Consider the following 23,956-nt stretch of genomic DNA (forward strand, 5'->3'; position numbering starts at 1 on the left):
TTGGCCATAATCAATTTCAGTGGTCACTTCCTCTTCTTATTGGCAATAGTTTTGTTTAGTGCTGTATCCTGCTTGCTTTTTTTTTTCTGTGGTGACCTGAGAGGAAGTGGTAGAACCGTCTGCATTCATGCCAGCAGACTGACAAGATTGGGGACAAAGGCAGCATGGTAATTAAAAGTAATTAAAAAAAAAGAATTATCTGAACTACATGAGATCTCCAGCAAACAGGCTCTATGAGAAACATAACCATGGAGTATGCCTGCATCCTCCTGATTGTCCATAGAAAAATCCTGCTTAACACTTGGGCCACAAGGGCTTATTCCCCCCACCCAAGGAATATCTAATTTACTCTAATCTTCTATGTGAGCGTTGCTCATATAGGCTCAAGGCGACTGCAAAGAGAGGTAAGAGGGGAGGGAGAGAGAGGAGGTGGATAGGTAAGAGGGAGAGGAAGGGAAAGGGAGAGAAGAGAGGGTAAAAGAGATTAAGTATCGAACAGATTGGTTTTCAGTTTTCTTCGGAAGATGATGTGGCAAGGTTCAGTTCTGGTCTTTATTGTATGATCGAAAAGTCAGAGTTTACCATTAAAGGAAGGGATTTAGTTCATGCCTTTCTCAGTAGTAGTTCAAGATGAATTACATTCACAGTATGAATTTCCCTGTCCACAGAGAGCTTATAATCTAAGTTTCTATCCAAGACAATGGAGGGTTATACGTGACCTGCCCAAGATCACAAGGAGCCTGGTTTTCCTAATTCTCAGCCCACTGCTCCAATTCATGACTTAAAAAGGATGAAGTTAAAAAAAGAAAGCATTTTGGAGTCTATGAGAGTACTAATCTGGAAGGGAGTAGCAACCTAGTGGTTAACGCAGTGGCCTGAGAACCTGGGGAAATGAGTTTGATTCCCACTGCAGCTCGTTGTAACCCTGAGCAAGTTACTTAACCCTTCACTGCCCCAGATACAAAATAAATACCTGTACATAATATGTAAACTGCTTTGATTGTAACCACAGAAAAGTGGTATATCAAATCCCATCCTCTTTCCCTTCCTTTATTTGCACTAGGGGCTGATATTATTTAACATTTCCTGTAAAATGTGTCACGGTGGCATGTGGACTTTTTTTCCCCCCCGGGACCCAGAACAGCTAAAGTAGTTTATAGAGCAGAAGAAAACTAGTGCTAATATCTCAAACTGAATTGTTATTTTGGGGGTAGGTATGTTATGCACACAAATGTCCTTAGACATTTGTGGTTTGTCATTTCCCTTGTTTCTACAGTTTTATTTGGTTTCTATGCTGGCTATTTTCTTCTCTGTGCACTGGAATTTCAAGTGATTGTAGTTGATATCATTTTTCTGTTTGATAATTTTTAAATATAAAAATAAAAATTACAACAAAATGGCAAAGAGATGGAAACAAATGTATGAGAAGATTTAATATGAGCTGATTTGAGAAAATGCTTTCGATGATCTGCTTACCCATAGCTAATGGTTTCTCTGTAGTCCACCTCGCTAAAGTATTTCAAGAAGGAAAGGGGGGGAAAAAAAGACAGTCATAAATCTTCACAAAAGTGACATGACACCTCCCAGCTAAATAAATGCTCTTAGCTGAACAGTGTCAGCTTTGGGTTTACGGCCTGCTATAAAATGACTAGAGTACTTGATATCCCCCCATATATTATGGAAATCTGTGCTTTATCCCTAGTGATCTGTCCCTGACCTCAGACTCTCCTACCACTACTCTCTTAGGTCAATTCAAAACATAGGAGCATCTATATTTCAGATAATTAACAGAAAGTGATTCCCAATATGATTCTAGAAAGTTCTACATAACTTGAATGAACACTCAAAATCTTTGAAACAAGTTCTTTATACTGAAGTCTATTTTTCAAAGGATACTTTCCACTTATTAATAACTGAAAATCCAGGAGCCTGTTCAATCACAACCGATATAGGCTCTCATCACAGATTGAGAAATGGCACGTCAGTACCGTACGCATTAATTTCGCTGCCTACTGTGAAAGGAACATCACTTGCCAGAGGCAGAAAATCAGCTCCACTGTACTGTCTTGGCCCTTCTTCCTCCAAAAGGATGAGGATCTAAGAGTTGCCATACCCTGCCTCTCGCACAACGTCTCTGGTAATGCGGTAATTCCACTCTCTGTACAAGTCATTTTCTTTGTCGAATTCTCGGTCGTCCTCCCCAATAGTCACTGTGAACCTTTTCTCCTCAAAGTCCGGTTCCTGTTCTTTACGTATTGTTGCCTTTTTTAACACCTGTAAGTATTAAAAAAACCATAAGGAAAATTTATTCTTACCTATTAATTTTCTTTCCTTTAGTCTCACCAGACAAGTCCAGAAGCTGTGGTTAGGGTCTGTCAACCAGTAGATGGAGACAGAGACTAATGATTTGTGAACTCTGCTCTGTAAGGAAACCATGCAGCCTTGTGTGTTCAGTATTTCAAATAGCAAGGCAGTGGAGAAAAAAGCAATTTGCTTTCATTGAATTTGAATAAAATACTTGAAACATGCAACTTTGAAAACAGAAGAAAAATTCCTACTCCTGAAGAACCGTCTTAAAACTGGAAAATAATTAACAAGAAAAAAGTGGGAAAATGTATTGGGTAGGCTTGTGGACTGCTCAAGAAAGACTACAGGAAAGAAACTTACAGGTAGAAATACATTTTTCCTTTCTTAGCATCCTTACCAGACCATAACCTGTGATATGTAGCAAAGCAAATCTTTAAGAAGGGTGGGACAATGACAATGACCCTCTGAGCACCTCAGACACAAATGACACTTTTGCTCATGCAGTTAGATCAAGTCTGTAATGATTTACCCTTAGATTCTCAAAAAACCATGTTAAAAAACCAATGGGCTGTTGTTGCAGCCGTTATAGTACCAATTTTAAAAAAGCGAGTCATTCTCCCAAAAAAAGCTCATGCAAATGAGGTTGGTGGAGAGTAGCGAAGTCTTGCAAAAATTTGTATGTGCCCATCACTGGTGATAGTGATGGGCACATGCGCAGAATAAAAGCAACCCCCCCTAAAAAAACCAAAACAGCAGGAGAGATGCCCAATCTTTCCCGCCGCCAAACAACACAGCGCTGCTAACCAACACCTCCCCTGGCAGCGGGAATGATGCCTAATCTCTCTCACTGCCAGCAAAAAATCCACGAGAGAGGGAGTGATGCCCATCTCTCCCACCACCAACCAACATACCCCTTGGCAGTGGGAGAGATGCCCATGCTTTCTCGCTGCCATGCAACACCCCTTGTGCCTCCTACGACCCCCACCTTTTTCCCCTTACCTTATTTAGATGGCTGGCCTGAGGGATGCCTACTCCATCTGGCCAGCCTCTTCAAAATAGTGGGCCTTCCCCGGTGCATCCTGGGATGCACTGGAGAGGGGCCTGAGGCTTTGATTGGACCAGGTTAAGGCCTCAGGCCCTTACCCGGAGCTTCCCAGGATGCACCGGGGAAAAGAAGGGAAGGCCCGCCATTCAAAAGCAGCAGGTCAGCTGGCCAGAGGAAGCATCCCTCTGACCATCTAAAGTAAGGTAAGGGGGAGAGGGTGGGGGTCATGGGAGGCACGAGGTAGGCAGGGGGTGTTGCGTGGCGGCGGAAGAGATTGGGCATCTCTTCCGCTACCGAGAGGGGTTGGGTGTGTGTGTGTTGGCTGTCGACATCTCTCCTGCCAAACTTCAATTTGGGATTAAAAAAAAAAATAATAATAATTTTTTAAATTGAATGCCAAAACACATGCCAGAGATGTGTGTTTCCACAGTGCTGGTACTGTACCGGCACCCCCCAGACCAGTTGCTGACTTTTGTCGCAAAAAGCAGACGCCGCTCTTGGAGAATGGCTCGGCAATTTTTAAGAATTCACTGGAGTGCTCGTTTAAATATTGAAGAGACCATTTGCATAGCAGTGTCGGAGACTGCTAGAAAGCTCACAAAAGACCTCGGTAAGCCGTTTTGATAATCTGCTGCTAAACTACGTGCTCGCTAAATCAGCTGGAATCTATTTAGCAAGCACGTTAAAGGCACATTTTGCTTTGAGAATCTGGCCCTTAGAAAAGTGTGACGCAAAGACCAAATTGCAGCTTTACAAATATTTAAGCTACTGCTTGTGACTCTGCCCAAACCTCTAATAAATGTGCCCTTTACCCTTGAGGAAGCTGTTTATCCTTAAGGATATAAGCTGAAGAGATTAGTTGTTTGAACAAACATGCTGTGGTAGGCTTAGAGGCGGCTTCACTTTTCTTTGCACCCTTACAAAGAACAAGTAATCTGTCATGTTTCCTCAATTGGTGGCTTCTAGATATCTAAGAAGGGTATGATAGACATTTAACAAATGCAGCCCTTTAAATTCATCTCCTTAATCTTCTCTACAAAAAGAAGAAGCCACTGTAGGAATGAATGAGGGAACTATTCTAACAGAAATCCCTCCCTCTGTAAAATGAAGAAAATAATTTCAGCACGACACATGCAATTCAGAAATGTTGCAAACTGAAGAAATTACTAATAAGAGCACATTCGTAAGGGTTAAAGCCTGTATATAGATTCTACATAGAGCTGAACACATTTCTCCTGCTAAATCCAGAAACTGTGCCTGAAGTAGGGAGAACCTTTGGCCTACTTCTGCTCCTTAGGGGTCTTATCAGTAACTCACTGAACTGATACAAATGGGACTTATCATCACATGTTCCAGCTTGGAACTGTATCTGAGGCACTCTGGCCCTTTTAGAGCACCTGGTGCCCAAATGTTTTGGGGGCCGTCGGCAAGGAGTCGAGGGTTCTGAAACTTCCCTGAGGTGACATTGAGAGAATATTTCTGGAGATGCTCAGGTCAATCCATTGGAACAGGAGGCATTGAAAGCATCATCTTCCCAGATAGGACCCGAGTCCAAAAGAATATAAAATGGATTCCCAAGAGGGCTCGTGGTTCCTGGCTGTCACGCTTTAAGAAGGGAATGCTGCTGGTTCCTTACCTGAGGCCTGCTGGCTATGCTATGCCTGAGCTGCTACCCTTTGGGTACATGACAGAGACCTGAAGAGAGCTGGTGGACCCAGACTGCTACTGTTCTAGTGTCTGATCCTCCTCCAAAACAAAAAAAATTGACCCTGGGAGATCCACAGAGAAGAAAGTCCAAGAGACGATGTTCCTGAAATGAACTTTATTGAAGGTTTAAAAGTTCCAAAAATCAACATAACAATCCACATAAAAACCTTAAGGACTCAGTCCATAGGTCCTATGCTCCCAGCGGACTAGGATTACTTTGGTTTTATGTGGATTGTTAACATTGATTTTTGGAACTTTTAAACCTTCAATAAAATCCATTTCAGGAACATTGTCACTGCACAGTGTTTCTTTGGTTTCTCTTGATCCTCCTCCAAAACACCTGCGAAATTCCTGATGCCTGAGAGACATCTCTCCCACACAGACCCTGTTACTACTGTAAATGCAAAAGTGCCAAAAACCCACGCACAGTGCTGCTGTACAAAAACGGCAGTCTCAGGACCACTTTATGCTTTGTTTATTTCTTGTGTCTTTTTTTTAAACTTCTCACAGCTCACCAACTGTCTCAAATTAGAGAAGACCCCACAAGGCACTCTAAACTGTAGTCTGTGCCAGTATCGGTGGCCAGGTGTACAGTTGAGGCTCCTCTAAACACAGAAAACCTGGGGAGGGACTCGACCCTTTTGAGTGTGGCACCCCCGAGGTCGGTAGGATCCCCAAAGCTCTATCTGGACAACAAAAGAGACCAGAAAAAATTTCTTAACCAGATCCAACAGGCCCAAACAAACCTCAGCACAGACTGCACAATCTTACCACTCCACTTGCTGGAGACAGAGAAAAGACTGAGTGTATTAGGGACTGCACAGTCCACTTGTACTGTAGCCAAAAGTCAATGTCTCAGTCTCTACCTGCTGGCAGATGAGCGTAAACCCATCTGTTTCTCTGCCGGTCTGGAGGGACGCTAAAGAATTTCAGATTTTAGAGAAATTAGTTGGCTACCCAGTTTTGGATGTGATTGAAGTAGGTGCTTTTCCTGGATATTCATAAAGTGGAACATTTGACAATGTTAAGAAATAAATCATTATTTCTGAAGCCAGAACCTCAACAAATCAAAATGATTATTCAATTCCTATATCATATCAAACTGATCTTCTTTCATAAACACTATAATCTGATCATCTGTAAAAAGGTGAAATCTGTAATATTAAAGGAATCAGATATAAGTTAAAAAGAAGGTGTGGGTGGGGGGGTGGCCATGCAGTGAGCCAGGAGATTGTGTTTTCCTGAGCTCTGTAGCTCTCCCTTCCCAAAGACCTTTTTTGAACTATCTACAGCGTCTCTTTTCGATACCCAACTTACTCTACTGTGAGTTCAAGTACTTATGGACAAGTTTGTGGCCCTGAAATGACTACTAAAGCTGGCAAAAAAGGATCGAGACCAAGTCAAATCTACCATGTTCACTGAAGGGAAAATGGCGGGTCCCTCTGAAGAACCTGATCTGGTGAGTGATGCACTTATTTCTAAGCTCACGGAGGTGGTGGTTGTGGCTCTGGGATCCAGGCTCGATAAAGTAAATGACTCTCTCACCTCTTTATCGACTTCTGTGACGGATTTCAATGCACGTGTGGCAGAAGTGGAACAGCATGCATGTTCAGCTGAGGACTCGCTTACCTCCGTGCAGGTGGAATTGGCCCAGATTCAGCGTAAATTAACTGGCTATGAAGACAAACTTGATGACATGGAGAACCGCTCCAGGCGGAATAATATCCAGCTTGTGGGCAAACCGGAATCTTTATCAGACAGTGATCGAGTAGGCCCCTTAGGGTGGTTTGAAGCAGGACGGGGCTACCCAGGCCCCAGATAGTGATTGTACGGATATTGAACTTTGCTACAAAGGACCTGATCATCAAAAATTATCTGAAGCGAAAGGATCTCAAGTTTAATAACCAGCGTGTACTGCTCTTTCAAGATTATTCAGCTCACGTGGCTTCGCTGTGGAACAGTTTTTCCACCATATGCCAACAGCTTACTGAGAAAAAGTTTGGCTTTACTCTACAGTTTCCAGCACGCCTAAGAGTCCTATATAATGGCCAGCCTTTCATGTTTGACACCAGTGCAGGAGCCAGAGAACACTTGGTGAAATAGTTCCCTGATTTGGCGGCGCGGTGAGATTCTGCATAGGAAAAGGAAATTCCATTCCTCCCTCCCATCTCCCTGTAGCACTTCTCGATTGACCCCCCCACCCTCCCCCTCCCGTGATACCTCAACTTTTGGGCCTCCTAAAGCAGCAGCAATGGTGAGAAGGCTGCTGGTGGTCTGCCCGTATGGGCTTCCCTCTGCCGCGTCATCAGTGATGTAGCAGAGGGAAGGCCCCGGCAGGCAGGCCAGGAGCAGCCTGTTCACCAGTGAATAGATCTGAATCGGTGAATTGGGCAGTAATAATGTTCATTGCCGAGGCCATCAGATACATCAGTGGAAGCCCCCACCACCAAACTATGACGAATAATGCCTGTGGAGACAGTAAAGCACAGTTACTTACCGTAACAGGTGTTATCCAGGGACAGCAGGCATATATTCTCACATGTGGGTGACGTCATCTACGGAGCCCCAGCGCGGACAGCTTTTCAAGCAAACTTGCTAGAAGTTTCAAGTTTGCACACTGCACCACGCATGTGCTAGCCTTCTTGCCACTAGAGGGCGCATCCCCACCTCGTGGTCCTCAGTTCCATAACATAGCAAAAAAAGCCATCCCCGGGGAGGTGGGCGGGTTGTGAGAATATATGCCTGCTGTCCCTGGATAACACCTGTTACGGTAAGTAACTGTGCTTTATCCCAGGACAAGCAGGCATGATATTCTCACATGTGGGTGACCTCCAAGCCAACCAAAAAAGGGCAGGTGGGAGGATGGCAAATTATGAAAACAGGTTACGTAACACCGACTGGCCAAACCGGCCGTCGCTTCTGGACAAAGTATCCAGACAGTAGTGGGAGGTGAACGTATGAACCGAAGACCAAGTGGCAGCTTTACAAATGTCCTCCATAGGTGTAGATCGGAGGAAAGCCACAGAAGCTGCCATCGCCCGGACTTTATGACCCGTAACGCGACCCGCAAGCGGGAGACCAGCCTGAGCGTAGCAAAAAGAAATGCAAGCAGCTAACCAGTTGGACAAGGTGCGCTTTGAAACCGGGTGTCCCAAACGATTAGGATCAAAGGACAAAAATAATTGAGGAACCTTCCGATAAGACTTGGAGCGTTGGAGATAAAAGGCCAACGCCCTCTTACAATCAAGGGTATGAAGCGCCGCCTCACCAGGATGAGAATGGGGCTTCGGAAAAAACACCGGAAGGACAATAGACTGATTGAGGTGGAAATCAGACACAACTTTAGGTAAAAATTTGGGATGGGTGCGGAGAACCACCTTCTCATGATGAAAGACCGTGAAAGGAGGATCCGCAACCAAGGATTGTAACTCACTGATTCGACGAGCAGATGTGAGTGCAATCAAAAAGACTACTTTCCAAGTAAGAAACTTAAGATGCGACTTGTCGATGGGTTCAAAGGGAGGCTTCATAAGCTGAGCCAAGACCACATTAAGATCCCACACCACCGGAGGAGGTTTCAGAGGAGGATGGATATTCACTAGCCCCTTCATGAAACGTGTCACCAGAGGATGAAGAGAGAGAGAACGACCCTCAAGATGCCGATGGAATGCTGCAATGGCACTGAGATGCACCCGAATGGAAGTCGTTTTCAGGCCAGACTCAGACAAATGCAAAAGATATTCCAGAAGCGAAGCCACAGGCACCGAATCTGGTTGCAGACTATTCAAAGAACACCAGGATGAAAACCTGGTCCATTTCTGAGTATAGCAAAGCCGAGTCGAGACCTTACGCGAGGCCTCCAAAACGTCCCTCACGGCCCGAGACACCGGAACCGAAGTCAGAGGGAGAGAAACCAAGCAGTCAGATGTAAAGACTGAAGATTGGGATGCAACAGCGAACCCCGACTCTGAGACAGCAGAGAGGGAAACACCGGTAGAAGCAGAGGTTCCCTGGTACTGAGTTGAAGAAGTAGGGAGAACCAGGGCTGCCTTGGCCACCGAGGTGCAATGAGGATCATGGAGGCTCCGGCCGATCTGAGATGAACCAGCGTTCTCAAAATCAGAGGGAACGGTGGAAACGCATAAAGGAACCTCCCCTCCCATTCGAGGAGGAAGGCATCCGCTTCGAGACGATCCGGAGAATAGATCCGAGAGCAATAGAGGGGTAACTTGCGAGTCTCCGGAGAGGCAAACAGATCCACTTGAGGAGTTCCCCAGCGGTCGAAAACCTCGCGAAGTACTCGGGAGTTCAGAGACCATTCGTGCGGCTGGAGAAGACGACTGAGTTTGTCTGCCAGCTGGTTCTGCTCTCCCTGAATGTAGACCGCCCGCAGGAAGATATTCTGGGAAATTGCCCAGTCCCAAAGACGGAGAGCCTCCTGGCATAGAGGCCAAGAGCCCGTACCCCCCTGCTTGTTGACATAGTACATCGCTACCTGATTGTCCGTCCGCACGAGCACTACCTGGTCGTGCAGCAGGTGGACAAAAGCTCGCGCAGCCAGAAAAATGGCGCGAAGCTCCAGCACATTGATGTGGCACCGACGGTCCTCGGCCGACCACAGAGCCTGCGTCCTCAGACCGTCCAGGTGCGCTCCCCACGCGTACTCGGAAGAGTCCGTCGTCAAGACCTTGGTGTGAGGAGGAACGCGAAACAGCAAACCCCCTGACAAATTGGAAGAGTCGGTCCACCAACGGAGCGATCGACGTAAACAAGGAGTTACTGATATCCGGGAAGACACCGGATCGCGATCCTGGCGCCACTGCGACGCCAGAGTCCATTGCGCGATTCTCAGGTGCAAGCGAGCGAACGGCGTGACGTGAACCGTCGACGCCATGTGACCCAGCAAAACCATCATGTGCTGGGCCGACACCTGCGATTGCCCTCGACAATGACGACTCCACCGAAGCAGAGTCTCCCGCCGGGGCGGGGGGAGAAAAGCGCGAAGGCGAACCGTGTCCAGCACGGCTCCAATGAACTGGAGAGACTGCGCCGGACGCAATTGAGACTTGGGGAAGTTCACTTCGAACCCCAGGTCCTGTAAAAGACTGATAGTCTGTCGGGTCGCTAAGATAACCCCCTCCCTGGACGGGGCTTTGATCAGCCAATCGTCCAGATAGGGAAAGACCTGTATACCCCGCGAGCGCAGGGCCGCCGCCACCACCACCATACACTTGGTGAATACCCGAGGGGAAGATGCCAGCCCGAAGGGAAGAACCCGATACTGCAGGTGCAAATCCCCGACCTGAAACCGCAAGAACCTGCGGCAAGCGGGATGCACCGGAACATGGGTGTAAGCTTCCTTCAAGTCCAGGGAGCACATCCAATCCCCCTCCTCCAAAAGAGGATAGAGAACCGGGAGCGATAACATACGGAACTTCTCTCGGACCAGGAACTTGTTGAGCTTCCGGAGGTCCAAAATGGGGCGCAAGTCCCCGGTCTTTTTTGGGACCAAAAAGTAACGGGAGTAAACCCCCAGGCCCATCTGATCGCGAGGGACCACCTCGACCGCCCTGAGGCTCAACAAGGCCCTGGCTTCCTCCAGGAGAAGGGCCAGCTGGTTCCGATTGGGAGGGCAAGCCCCGGGGGGCAAGTCCGGAGGCGGACAGGAGAAGTTCAGCGAATAGCCGTCTGAGATTATCCCGAGCACCCAGGCGTCCGACGTGATCACCGACCAGGCCCCGGCAAAGGCCGTCAGCCGACCCCCGATGGGGAGGGGGTGGCTCGATATTGCGGTGGGGGCCCGCCCCCAACCGCCTATCCCGTCAAAAGGACGGCGCGGCCTTGGCGGCCCCCTGCGCGGCAGGTTTAGAGGGGCCGCCTCTACTCTGCTGGGGCTGTCTTCGAGGGGGCGGTCTGGAGAAGGCCGGTGTGGACTTCTGAGGGTATCTCCTCGGAGGCTGCCTGAAGGGGCGCTGAGAAGGCGCCTTAGGCTTCGGCTTCACCAGAGAGGCCAAGGAGCGTTCCTGTTTGGAAAGTCGCACCGTCGCCGCATCCAAAGTGTCATCAAACAATTCCACGCCAACGCAAGGCAAATTAGCCAGGCGTTCCTGCAAATTGGCCTCCATTTCGAGGGTACGGAGCCACGCCAGCCGGCGCATGGCCACTGCACAGGCGGACACCCTCGAGGCGAGTTCAAATGCATCATAAACCGCGTGGAATAAATAGAGGCGCAGCTGGGTCAGGTTGGAACTAAAGGTGGCGAACCGGTCCCTATGCGACTCAGGCATCACCTCCCGAAAGGAGGGGAGGTCCTTCACCATCGTACGGAGGAAGGAAGAGTACGAGAAGGCGTAGTTCAGGACCCTGGTCGCCATCAGAGAGTTCGCATAGAGACGGCGCCCAAATTTGTCAAGGGTCCGGCCCTCCCTACTAGGGGGGACCGTCGCCGAGACCCGGGAAGGCTGAGATTTCTTGACCGCCGATTCCACCAGGAGCGAAGTATGGGAAAGTTGGCCCTTCTCAAACCCTTTGATGGGAAGGGTGCGATACTTAGACTCCATTTTTGCGGGGACCACAGCGACCGTCAATGGAGCCTCAAGATTCCTCAGAAAGGTCTGACAGAGGACCTTGTTAATTGGAAGGCGCGGCGACTCCCTGGGGGGGGCAGGGAGATCCTGCTCCTCCAAAAACTCCTTGGTGTAAGTGGACCCTTCCGACAAGTCAACACCCAAAGCCGCAGCCATATCCTGCACAAACCTCGTAAAGGACGAGGGTTTAGCAGGAGGAGAGGGAGACCGAGACTTCCCGGCAGAGCCGAAGGGAGAGGCCTGGTTGGAGTATCTGGGCTCCCTACCCGACCCCGACCCCAAAGAGGCACAGTCCTGCGACCTCGACGGAGTCGGAGACCGGGTGCGCCTGGAGGAACCCCTCGGGGATCCCCCCGGGGTCCGAGGCACCGAGGTCCGCCCCTTCGGCCCGGGCGAGGAAGCCCGAGAGCTCTCCCTGGCCGGAGACCGGAACAAAATGGGGTTATCAACCCGCAAGTCCCGAACTTGCAAGGCACCGCCCCTGGCCGGTGGCGAGCGACCACGCCGCCGAGGCGAGGTCCGAGACCTCTTAGCCTTCCTCGGCTTGCGCCTCGCTCGAGACCTGCCCGAGGGAGACGAACCCCTCGAGGACCCCGAGGACGAGGACGAAAGTCTTCGTACTCGGCGCCCCTTGTCCTTCGGCGCACACTACGCTCCGGCGGATCTCGCGAAGCCGGGTCCGAGGGAACCACCGAGGTCGAGGCCGTGGGCGCCTCGGGAGCCGAGGCCCCGGTACCCGAGACCGAGGTCGCCAACTGCGGGGCCACCGGGGCCGAAGCCTCCGAGGCCGAAGCTGCCGAGGCCGAAGCCTGGTGCAGCTGGTCAATGGCCCCGGTGAGCTCCGAGGCGATTAACGCCCGGAGCAATTCCTGGAACACGGGGATTGACATCCCCTGCGGCAAGACCTGCCGCTGCTCCTCAGAGGGCGACCTCGGTCTCGAGTATTCCCTCGGGGCAGCGGACGATGGCAACTTGGGCTTCACCGAGGCGGTCCCACCCGCCGACGAGCCCGAGGATGGCTTCTTAGATGGAGCTGAGGAGGGAAGCGGAGACTTACCCGAGGCCTTGGAAGAGGGCAGCTGCTTCGAAGGCACCGAGGCCCGAGGCGAAGCCGACGGTCCCGAAGCTGAGGCCGAGGCCGATGTCGAGGCCGAGGTCAAGGCCGGGGCCGAAGCCGAGGCCGAACTCGAGGCCTTCCCCGGCGGGGACTCCACAGAGAAAAGTTCCGCCATGCGGGCCTTTCGGCGTTTAAGTGCCCGCTTCTGAAAGGTGGCACACTTATCGCAGGATGCCGTCGGGTGTTGGGGCCCCAAACACCGCAAACAGCACCTGTGCGGGTCAGTAATCGAAAGGAGTCTTTCACAGCGCCCGCACTTTTTAAAGCCCGTTACGGGCCGGGACATGGGCCCACAAGCGAGCCGGGAACAAGCGAGGTTCCTCGGCCACGGCTACCGGGAGCCCCCGGTAGAAACGAAAACGAAGATTTTCTTTTTTTTTTTTTTTTTTTTGAAAAAGAAGAAACAAAGCAAAAAGAGACGAAAAAAACGCAGCGACCGTGCGAAAAAACCCCACACAGCCGCGGCGACAGAAGGCAAATTAGCACAATTTCTCCACAGGGCTTCTGGCTCCGCGGATGAAAAAGAACTGAGGACCACGAGGTGGGGATGCGCCCTCTAGTGGCAAGAAGGCTAGCACATGCGTGGTGCAGTGTGCAAACTTGAAACTTCTAGCAAGTTTGCTTGAAAAGCTGTCCGCGCTGGGGCTCCGTAGATGACGTCACCCACATGTGAGAATATCATGCCTGCTTGTCCTGGGATAACAGTGAAAGTCAGCCTGCACATTTTCCACTCCTTCTATGTGTGCGGCCGAGAAAGCCTACACGTGAGCTTCCGCCCACCAGAAGAGGAGTTGAGCTTATAGGCCCAACGGGGCACTTCTGGTGCCTCCTTGTCTGTTAACATATGCTACCATTGTCGTATTGTCCGAGAAGACTTTGACTGCCTTGCCTTCCAGAAACTTCCAGAAACTTCTCAAGTACCTGAAGCGCTAGATTAATGGTTCTGAGTTCCAGGCGATTTATGGACTTCTGCTGAGCTGAAGTCCAATGGCCCCTGGACTGGGTGTCCGTTGCAGTGACCCCCTTCTCCCAACCACAAAGGCTGGCATCGGTCGTTAGTATCTCAGAGGAGGAGGCATGCCCCTGAAAGGACATCTGTCCTCAGCTCACCGTAGGTAGGCAGGAGAGTGGCTGTTGGAGCGAGCCCAACTGAGGGGACCAGAGAGAGAGAAGAGAGCCTTTGAGAGGTCTCATGTGTGCTCTGGCCCAAGGAACTACCACTATGCTAGCTGCAAATAATGCCATGCCATGGGATCCGATCTCTGGAACAGCTCCAAAATCTTCTTCTGGAGCTTCAGTCTGTGAGGCACTGAGCCTCCAAAGAACACTAAGAAAAAATACCCCAAAATAATAAAATATCCAAAAATAATAAAACCGCAGAGCAGATCAAAAACACTTCTGAGCAACTTGCCTGCAGAAAACAAAACTGAGGGGGTAGGAGCAGCTCTCTGGGAAGGAGGGGGGAGTTGGAAAACATGATTGAGTTTTCTGCAAGCAATGTGCTAGTTCAGACACAAGATCCTAAGTGTTTGGGACCACTAGGATACACTGAATTAGAAAATAGGGTTAGGAAGAACATCTTCCAAGAAGAGAGAGGCAGGAGGGAGAGGAGCAAGGAAGCAGTAATGAAGAAGCAGTCTGGGAGGGAAGAGGAGAAGGTGGGAATTGACCATAGAGGTTGGGAGGTAAGAGAAGAGGAGACCCAGCATTGGGCACCACCAATACTGGCTCTCATTCTAGTTTTACGAACTTCTACACGTGGGCTGTAAAGAAAGCTGAAAGGGGAAAAAGTTAATAATTTAGCACCGACTATCAATATTAGAAAAGGAAGCTAGCATCCTAAATCTATGTTAATGTATTGTTGCTCTTTTTCAGGTTCCTAAATTTAGGAAAATTTTGAAACCAAACATTTAGAATGCCACCTAGTAAAATGCAAGCACTGAGTTTTTTTTTGAGGGGGATAATTAACCTTATACTGGCTGCAGAACTGCAACGTGCCACTGCTTCTCTTACTAATACTAATAGGTTCTCTTTGTGTACCTCTTTCGCATGCCTGAGTCCTCGCTCCCATGCACTTTCTGTTGGGGGGTCTGGTAGCGGTGGCGGTGGCAGGAGTTCCTCTACTGCAGGAGTGCCCTAAAAAAGTTAAAAGATAAAACCAAACATGAGGTTTCTCATGAAATGACATAGACGGTCTTATTACTTTAAAGGAAGAGCTGGCCCACAGATAAGAGACACCATCTCTGTTTAGGTTTGGATTACTCTGGATTTTATTGCAATGCATGGTAATTATCTGTGGTCCTCCTTTCGAAAGGCAGAGAGTTGCTTATACAAGGACAGACTGGGAAGAAAAGAAGGATTGATAAAGGCTTACCCATCTGTTTGTGGCTGTACCAGGAACCTGGAAATCTGACTAGCATAGGGTTGCAGCCACCACTATTAAGCATTTCATGAAGACTCTGGGTGCTGATGCCAGGCCAAAAGGAAGGTACTTTGTACTGGAAGTGGCATATGCCCAGTCAAAAGCACAGATATTTACTGTGGGCTAAGAGGATGGGAATATGTATATATGTTTCTTTGTGATCTAGAGAGCAAATCCAGTCGTTCTTCTCCAGGAGGGGTAGAAGAGTCCACTCTGGATTTCTCCTTCACTAAGTATTTGTTGAGAGCACAGAGGTCTAGAGTTGGATGAAGACCTCTGTTTTTTTGCGGTATCAGAAAATATTTGGACTAGAACCTTCGACTCCTCTCCTACTTTCTCGATGGCATTGAGTTGGAGGAGGGCTGTGAGTTCTTGATGAAGGAGGACGGTCTGTTGGGAGCTGAAAGAAGACTCTTTTGGAGGATGATTTGGAGGCAGATTTTGGAGGTGGAGCATAACCTCGTATCCCAACCTGTAGGATCTAGGGGTCTGATGCAACAGGGGCCCAATGATGATAGAAATGCCGACGCTGAGTGAGATGTCAAAGTTGGTACCATCTTCGATGCTGGAGGTATCTTATGTGTATTGGCACCAGAAGTTGCAGACATTCTCGGTGCTGTCAATGTCAATGTTCCTGAAGTTGATGGAAAAAGTTTGCTGAATTGGAGCTGTCTAGCCTTCAGTGATCTTTTTTTAAGTGTAGAGCAGTTTTTATTACAAAAAAGTGGACTGTGAGCAGTACCAAGACACTGAAGACACCAATTACGTGGTTCAGTGATTGATATGATCCTGCTGTACTGAGTGCACTGCTTAAAACTACAGGACAGCTTTGACATAGAGGGAAATACTGCCAATGCAAATTGAGGGACTCAATGGTCCCAGGAAGTCGAGTAGATCGGTTGTCGAAAATGATGTGATGCTCTTGGCCTGAAAACAGGCTTGCTAGGGGCTGAAGGCCCAAAAACGAAAATTGAAAAAAAAATAAGATTCTTTTGAAACAGGAAGAATAAAAGGAGAAAACAAAATACTGAAGAAAATAACACGGGAAAGGAAAAAAACTTGAGTTTGACATGCTTTGGACTAACTCCAAAGAACACAGTTTCTCAACTCCAAGGAAAACTGAGAACTGATGGTCCCACGAGCTTACATCGGGAGGGAAGGCACAGGCACATGTGCACTATGGGCAGTCTCAAGATTTTAATACTGTCTGTACTGGGTTCCATGGATGACATCACAAGAAGGTGTGGGATGGGCACGTGGGATCTCTCAGAGAGAGAAAGAGATAATGGTCACTGCAGATGGGCAGACTAGCTGGGCCATTTGGCCTTTATCTGCCATCATGTTTCTATGTGAGAATATGCTGCCTGCTTCTCCTAGGATAACAGCACTTTTCTTGCAAGCGATCCCGAAGGGAACCCGTTTCACTAACAGTTTGATCAGGGAATCACAGGATGCTTGCAGTGAGTTTGAAACATAGTCAGAACAGAGACATAGTGCAAGCATTCTGTGATTCTCTGATGAAGCAGTTGGTGAAATGGATTCTCATTGGGATCTCTTGCAAAATAAGTTTTGTTTTTGCCTAGCAATTTTAAATGATTATTACACGTTTAGTGAAGAATTTATATAATGGAGGTTTTTGGCCAGTGATTCACACTAACTCAATTAAGCTGCAACTTGCAAGTCCTATATATTGAAATTTTAGACATTTGGTTGTTTAGCTCTGGGTGTCTAAAGGTCTTTTCCTTCATATTTTAATCCATATCAGAGTGCTAGTAATCGGGTGGAAAGTGGAAGAGTTAGTAGGTACACTGTTTATTTGGCTTTAAGTGAACGTGTAGTGTTGATGGATTTTTTTTCTCCTTTATTTTTATTAAGGATTCCCAAATACAGACCAATCACTGCACTGACCTATGGCAGAGTGAAATGTCTCCCTTACAGAAGTACTGCTGATTCTTAGCCATTAGGTGTTGTTACAAGAAAGCAATTAACTCTCCTACTTCATCAAAACGGAGTGTGACTAAAAGGAATGAAACCACAGCTTCTTGAAAGGATGCAGATGGAGAAAACTCTGCAAATCACCACATCAGGGTATTTCTTCTCAAATATCTAATTTCGTTTTAGTTTTGATACATTCTAAACCGCTTAGGTCTGTAAAATGCAGGAGCAGCTTATCAAATCTTAAATTAACATAAACATTAGACACATGTAAGCACATATTAGAGACTAAAGCCCTTTTAAAAAATAACTGCACAGATAAAGCATGCTCGTACCCAGGGATTGGCTGGCATCAGTGGATGAGGACCGACTGGAGGTGCACCATTGGGTGAGAATGGGTCCTGCTTGGATATCAAGGAATAATTTCCTTTATCATTTCTTCCAGGATGGATAAACCTACAACTCATTCCCCAGGTGCAATGACCTAAAACAAGGTAGAAAAGAACATAAATTGTACTCAAGTGAAAGCACATGTCTAAGCTGTCAGTACGCCACCATTGAATTCAACTATTACCAGGATGCAACACTTCAAGTGAAAATTCAGCAAGGTACCAGGAAAATAGCAGGAGAAAAGTGTGACTAGTCATTCCCCAAACACTATAAAAACTTGGATTAAGGGGGGGGAGTACTTGTGGGGGGAACTATTTCTTCCTCAATTTTATGCCTAGGATACTGTTATTGTTGTTCTTTTGTTGTGGTACATTACAATAAAAATTTAAAGTTCAAAAAAACACAACAACCTTAGATCAAGGATAAGCAATATGAAAAGTTGCTCTAGTAACAGAACAAGTAAGCTGTCACAAACTGGCAAAGAAGAATCATTCTGTGCAACTATTTTAAATCCCATTTCATTGCAGACTAGGTTTTTAAAAAAACCTTTATAGTGTATGAAGTAAAGATACCCATTTGTAATCTTGTTCCAACATTTAGTTGCTGGGGGATAAAGCTTGCTCGGAAGAACTGCTTTATTAAATTAGAATTACAGTACTATAAAAAGTTAAACTTACCTGTTAATTTTCTTTCCTCGAGTCCTTCCAGACCCTTGGGTTATGCCTCCCCTACAAGCAGGTGGAGACTGAAAACTAACTCTGATGTCATACAATAAAGGTCCCTATGCAGCCCCCTGACACGATTTATTATATCAAAGCAGCAAGACAAAGCAATAAACAACCTACATAAGAACTAAATTGTCCACAACTCAAGACAATGGAATGGGCTCCTATGTGCCAGCCTCTGATTTAATTCATCTTTATTTTTTTTAGAAAGGTATAATCCAAGCATCTGGACTGGACTGGTGGGATGATAAAGAATACTGGTTACATTGTAAACATATAAGAGGCAAGTCTATAAACTGGCATCTCGATCTAGCCATGTGCTTGGTGTTGTTATAGAATACTAGAGTACCGTATTTTCGCGGATATAACGCGCACCTGTGTAAAACGCGCACAGGGGTATAGCGCGCAGAAATCACGATGATATGTACCAAAACTTTTCTATACCGCGCTCAGGCATATAACGCGCATGATGCCCGACGCTCCTTTCGCCCGCCCTGACTTTCCGTGCGCTGTCCCGACTCTCCGTTCACCCCCCCTGACTTCCGTGCACTGCCCTGACTTTCCGTGCGCTGTCCTGACTCTCCGTTCACCCCCCCGACTTTCCGTGCACTGTCCCCCCTTGAAGTCCTGTCCCCCCTTGAAGGTCTGTCCCCATCCTGAAAGCCTGATGCCCCCCCCCGACGTCCGATACATCCCCCCCCCCGGCAGGACCACTCGCACCCTCACCCCGAAGGACCGCCGACTCCCCAACAATATCGGGCCAGGAGGGAGCCCAAACCCTCCTGGCCACGGCGACCCCCTAACCCCACCCCGCACTACATTACGGGCAGGAGGGATCCCAGGCCCTCCTGCCCTCGACGCAAACCCCCTCCCCCCAACGACCGCCCCCCAAGAACCTCCGCCCGTCCCCCAGCCGACCCGCAACCCCCCTGGCCGACCCCCACGACACCCCCACCCGCCTTCCCGTACCTTTGTGTAGTTGGGCCAGAAGGGAGCCCAAACCCTCCTGGCCACGGCGAACCCCTAACCCCACCCCGCACTACATTACGGGCAGGAGGGATCCCAGGCCCTCCTGCCCTCGACGCAAACCCCCCCCCCCCCCCAACGACCGCCCCCCCCAAGAACCTCCGCCCGTCCCCCAGCCGACCCGCGACCCCCCTGGCCGACCCCCACGACCCCCCCACCCCCCTTCCCCGTACCTTTGGAAGTTGGCCGGACAGACGGGAGCCAAACCCGCCTGTCCGGCAGGCAGCCAACGAAGGAATGAGGCCGGATTGGCCCATCCGTCCTAAAGCTCCGCCTACTGGTGGGGCCTAAGGCGCGTGGGCCAATCAGAATAGGCCCTGGAGCCTTAGGTCCCACCTGGGGGCGCGGCCTGAGGCACATGGGCCAAACCCGACCATGTGTCTCAGGCCGCGCCCCCAGGTGGGACCTAAGGCTCCAGGGCCTATTCTGATTGGCCCACGCGCCTTAGGCCCCACCAGTAGGCGGAGCTTTAGGACGGATGGGCCAATCCGGCCTCATTCCTTCGTTGGCTGCCTGCCGGACAGGCGGGTTTGGCTCCCGTCTGTCCGGCCAACTTCCAAAGGTACGGGGAAGGGGGGTGGGGGGGTCGGCCAGGGGGGTCGCGGGTCGGCTGGGGGGGCGGTCGGAGGTTCTTGGGGGGGGGCGGTCGTTGGAGGGAGGGGGGTTTGCGTCGAGGGCAGGAGGGCCTGGGATCCCTCCTGCCCGTAATGTAGTGCGGGGTGGGGGTAGGGGGTCGCCGTGGCCAGGAGGGTTTGGGCTCCCTCCTGGCCCGATATTGTCGGGAAGTCGGCGGTCCTTCGGGGGGGGGGGGGGGATGTATCAGACGTCGGGGAGTCGGCCGGGCAAGAGGGCTTGGGCTCCCTCTTGCTCTGATCGTGGATGCGGGTGCGGGTGGGAGCGCGTGCGAGCGGTCGTTCGGGGTGGGGGTGCGAGCGGTCCTGCTGGGGGGGTGAATCGGGCGTCGGGCGGGGTGGGAACTATGTTTAAAAACTTTTCTATACCGCGCTCAGGCATATAACGCGCGAGGGGTATGCGCGGTAGGTAAAATCGCGTATAACGCGCGCGTTATATCCGCGAAAATACGGTAAGTCAGAAATTGGCACACTCATGGTAAAGCATGTTCTGTTACACTCTGTCAATGGTAGGTGCAAGCTGGCACACCTAGATTCAACAAGTGACATGAGTAGTAGGGGAGAGTGTGGTGCAGTGGTTAAAGCTACAGCCTCAGCACCCTAAGGTTGTGCATTCAAACCCACGCTGCTCCTTGTGACCCTGGGCAAGTCACGTAATCCCCCCCATTGCCCCAAGCACATTAGATAAATTGTGAGCCCACCGGGACAGACAGGGAAAAATGCCAGGTGAAAAGGCGCGTCCGGAGTCTTCCACTGTGCATGCACCACATCCTGCATATCCTGATGCATAGGAAAGGAGTGGGATGCTGACTGGATTCCCCGAAGCAGAGGGTCCACAACTCCAGGGGGGTCCTTAGCTTCCTCCTCAAAACCAAAGACACCTGGAGAATAAGTTCCTCAAGTTCTTCCCGGTAAAAAATGCACCTGACCGACGTATCCTTGCCAACCGGCGTCTCCAAAAACTCCCCGTCCACATTATCCTTCCCCCCCTAGAGGATCTTGGGGATCCAAGTTCTCATCCAGCAAAACCATGTCAGCCAGAAACAAATCCTCATCCCAAGAGATCCAGGACCACTTGGACACTGGCTGGACAGACTGGATGGGGGAAACGCCACATGAAACTGAACGGGGATGAACGTGGAAAGTAGAGACTCCCCCAACAGACCTGGAGACCTCCAGGGAAGAAGTAGGACCCCCACCCGCCTGTAAATAAATCTTATACATGGCTAAGACATAGTCAGAGCAAAAAAAAACCTGGAACGCACTGCAGGTCCAGAAAAAACAGCTAGGACCAGTTTCTGTTGCCCTAAAACAGGAGGAAGGTCACCTGAGGCCACAGGCAAAATAGCGGAGCTTCCTGCCAAAACTGAAAAGCCCACCGAAAAACTGTCTCCCAAAGTCAGCCTGACTAGACCCAGCTGCTAAACCAGAACCGCAAGCAGCAGTCACTGTAGCGGCAAGGGAACCCCCAGCACCATCAGCGGTAAGGACAACCCTATTTCCCTGACTGTTGGAGGCTGAGGAAACCCGTGCGGACTGTGGGGGGGGGGAAGCATGAGCTTCTCCACTACCCATGAGTGGTGCACGCGCAAAGGAGAACCCTGGACGTCAGCAACCGAAGCTGCCACTGATTCCCCCTCGAAGCTGTCGGAGCATTTCGCGCACATGACGGCCACATCCACAGCTCGGCGCACACATACAGCACAGTTATTACCGTAACAGGTGTTATCCAGGGACAGCAGGCAGATATTCTCACTGATGGGTTATGTCACCGACGGAGCCCCGGTACGGACCACTTTAGGCATAGTGCTGTATATAAAGGACTATATCTACTCGATTGGGATCGATACGGCAACAAAGGCAGAGGAGCTAGAATCGCTATGGGTCAAATTGCCGGGAAAGAAGAGTGCAGACATAAAGCTGGGGCTGTATTATCGCCCGCCTGGTGCGTCAGAAACAATAGGACAAGACTTGGAAGCAGAACTGAGACAGGAATGCAGGACTGGAAGTGTAACAGTGATGGGGGACTTCAACTACCCGGGGATAGACTGGAGTACAGGACATTCCAACTCCACGAGGGAAGCAGGATTCGTAGAAGCTGTGAGGGACTGCTTCATGGAGCAACTAGTCAAGGAACCGACGCGAGGGGATGCTACTCTTGACCTCATCCTTAACGGATTAGGGGGGCCTGCAAGAGGGGTAGAAGTGGGAGGAACATTAGGCAACAGTGATCACAACGTGATCAGATTCACATTAGAAAGGGGGTCACCCATAGTGGGGAGGACCGCAACGACTGCGCTCAACTTCAGGAAAGGGAGCTATGTTGCTATGAGGAAAATGGTGGGGAGGAAGCTCAGGAACGGCTTTAGGATGGAGACTGTAGGGAGCGCCTGGACCCTTCTCAGGGACACACTGCAGGAAGCGCAAAAACTGTACATCCCCAGTTTCAGGAAAGGCCGCAAGAACAAGCGGTCAAAAGACCCGGTTTGGATGACACCTGAAGTAAAGAGGGTAATCAGTGACAAGAAAGTGTCCTTCCGGAAATGGAAGAGGGATCCAATGGAGGAAAATCACCAGGAGCACAGGAAATGCCAAAAGGAATGCCACCGAGAGATTAGAAAAGCAAAAGGGAAATTCGAGGAGGGGCTGGCCAGGGAGGCGAAAAACTTCAAGGCATTCTTCAGTTACGTAAAGGGGAAGCAACCAGTGAGAGAGGAGGTGGGGCCATTGGACGATGGGGATAGGAAGGGAGTGATTAAGGAGGATAAAGAGGTAGCTGAGAGGTTGAACACGTTCTTCTCGTCGGTCTTCACGAGCGAGGACACGTCCAATATACCGGACTCAGAGGAGCTCATGAGTGGGGAGCAAGCCAAAAGATTGGGGCATATAGAGGTAAGTCGGGAGGATGTCCTCAAGCAGATTGACAGACTGAAAAGCGGCAAATCACCGGGACCGGACGGGATCCACCCAAGGGTTCTAAAGGAACTAAGTCAGGAAATAGCGGGCGCAATCCAGCATGTTTGCAACCTATCCTTGAAAACTGGAGAGGTACCAGAGGACTGGAAACTGGCGAATGTCACACCTATCTTTAAGAAGGGATCGAGAGGTGACCCCGGGAACTACAGGCCGGTGAGCCTGACTTCAGTTATAGGGAAGATGGTGGAAGCAATGATCAAGGACAGCATTTGCGAGCACATCGAGAAAAATGGCCTACTGCGGACAAGCCAGCACGGATTCTGTAAGGGAAGGTCGTGCCTGACAAACCTTCTGTACTTCTTTGAGGGAATAAGCAGTCAGGTGGACAAAGGGGAACCCATAGACATCATTTACCTCGATTTTCAAAAGGCCTTTGACAAGGTGCCACATGAAAGGCTGCTTAGGAAGCTGTGGAACCACGGGGTGGGCGGGGATGTACACAGATGGATCAAGCACTGGCTGTCAGGTAGACTACAGAGGGTCGGAGTAAAGGGCCAATATTCTGACTGGTGGGGTCACGAGCGGTGTGCCGCAGGGATCGCTGCTGGGGCCGCTACTCTTCAACATATTTATCAATGACCTGGAAACGGAGGCAAAGTGTGAGGTTATAAAATTTGCAGACGATATCAAGCTCTGCGCCAGAGTTAGGACCAGGGAGGAGTGTGAGGAACTGCAAAGGGACCTCGATAAGCTGGAGGACTGGGCAAACAAATGGCAAATGTGCTTTAACGTAGATAAATGCAAGGTCATGCACAAAGGGAAAAAGAACCCGTTGTTCGAGTATAAAATGGGGGGGGAGATTGCTGGAAGACACCGGACTTGAGAGAGACTTGGGTGTGCTAGTGGATCCATCCATGAAACCATCCGCACAGTGTGCAGCAGCCTCGAAGAAAGCCAACAGGATGCTGGGCATCATCAAGAGGGGCATATCAACCAGGACGCGGGAAGTCATCATGCCGCTGTATAGAGCGATGGTGCGCCCACATCTGGAATACTGCGTTCAATATTGGTCGCCGCACCTCAAGAAGGACATGGCAGTTCTTGAGAGAGTCCAAAGGAGGGCAACGAAACTGGTAAGAGGGCTGGA

The 23,956-nt window shown here is 49.7% G+C and overlaps 1 protein-coding gene across 5 annotated transcripts in view; it reads right to left on the bottom strand.

The window, feature by feature from the left end:
- ZC3H18 (zinc finger CCCH-type containing 18) overlaps positions 1–23,956 on the bottom strand; it is a 191,383-nt gene that overhangs the window by 102,197 nt on the left and 65,230 nt on the right. For all 5 annotated transcript variants that reach the window (XM_033941389.1, XM_033941390.1, XM_033941388.1 and 2 more), the window contains exons 4-7: positions 17,456–17,604; positions 14,804–14,899; positions 2,114–2,274; positions 1,477–1,509 (exon numbers count right to left, since the gene is read on the bottom strand). In XM_033941389.1, coding sequence (XP_033797280.1) covers positions 1,477–1,509; positions 2,114–2,274; positions 14,804–14,899; positions 17,456–17,604 — 439 coding nt within the window. The remainder of the gene's footprint in view (positions 1–1,476; positions 1,510–2,113; positions 2,275–14,803; positions 14,900–17,455; positions 17,605–23,956) is intronic.

This window comes from Geotrypetes seraphini, chromosome 4, assembly GCF_902459505.1.
Source record: "Geotrypetes seraphini chromosome 4, aGeoSer1.1, whole genome shotgun sequence".
NCBI classification, from domain to species: domain Eukaryota; kingdom Metazoa; phylum Chordata; class Amphibia; order Gymnophiona; family Dermophiidae; genus Geotrypetes; species Geotrypetes seraphini.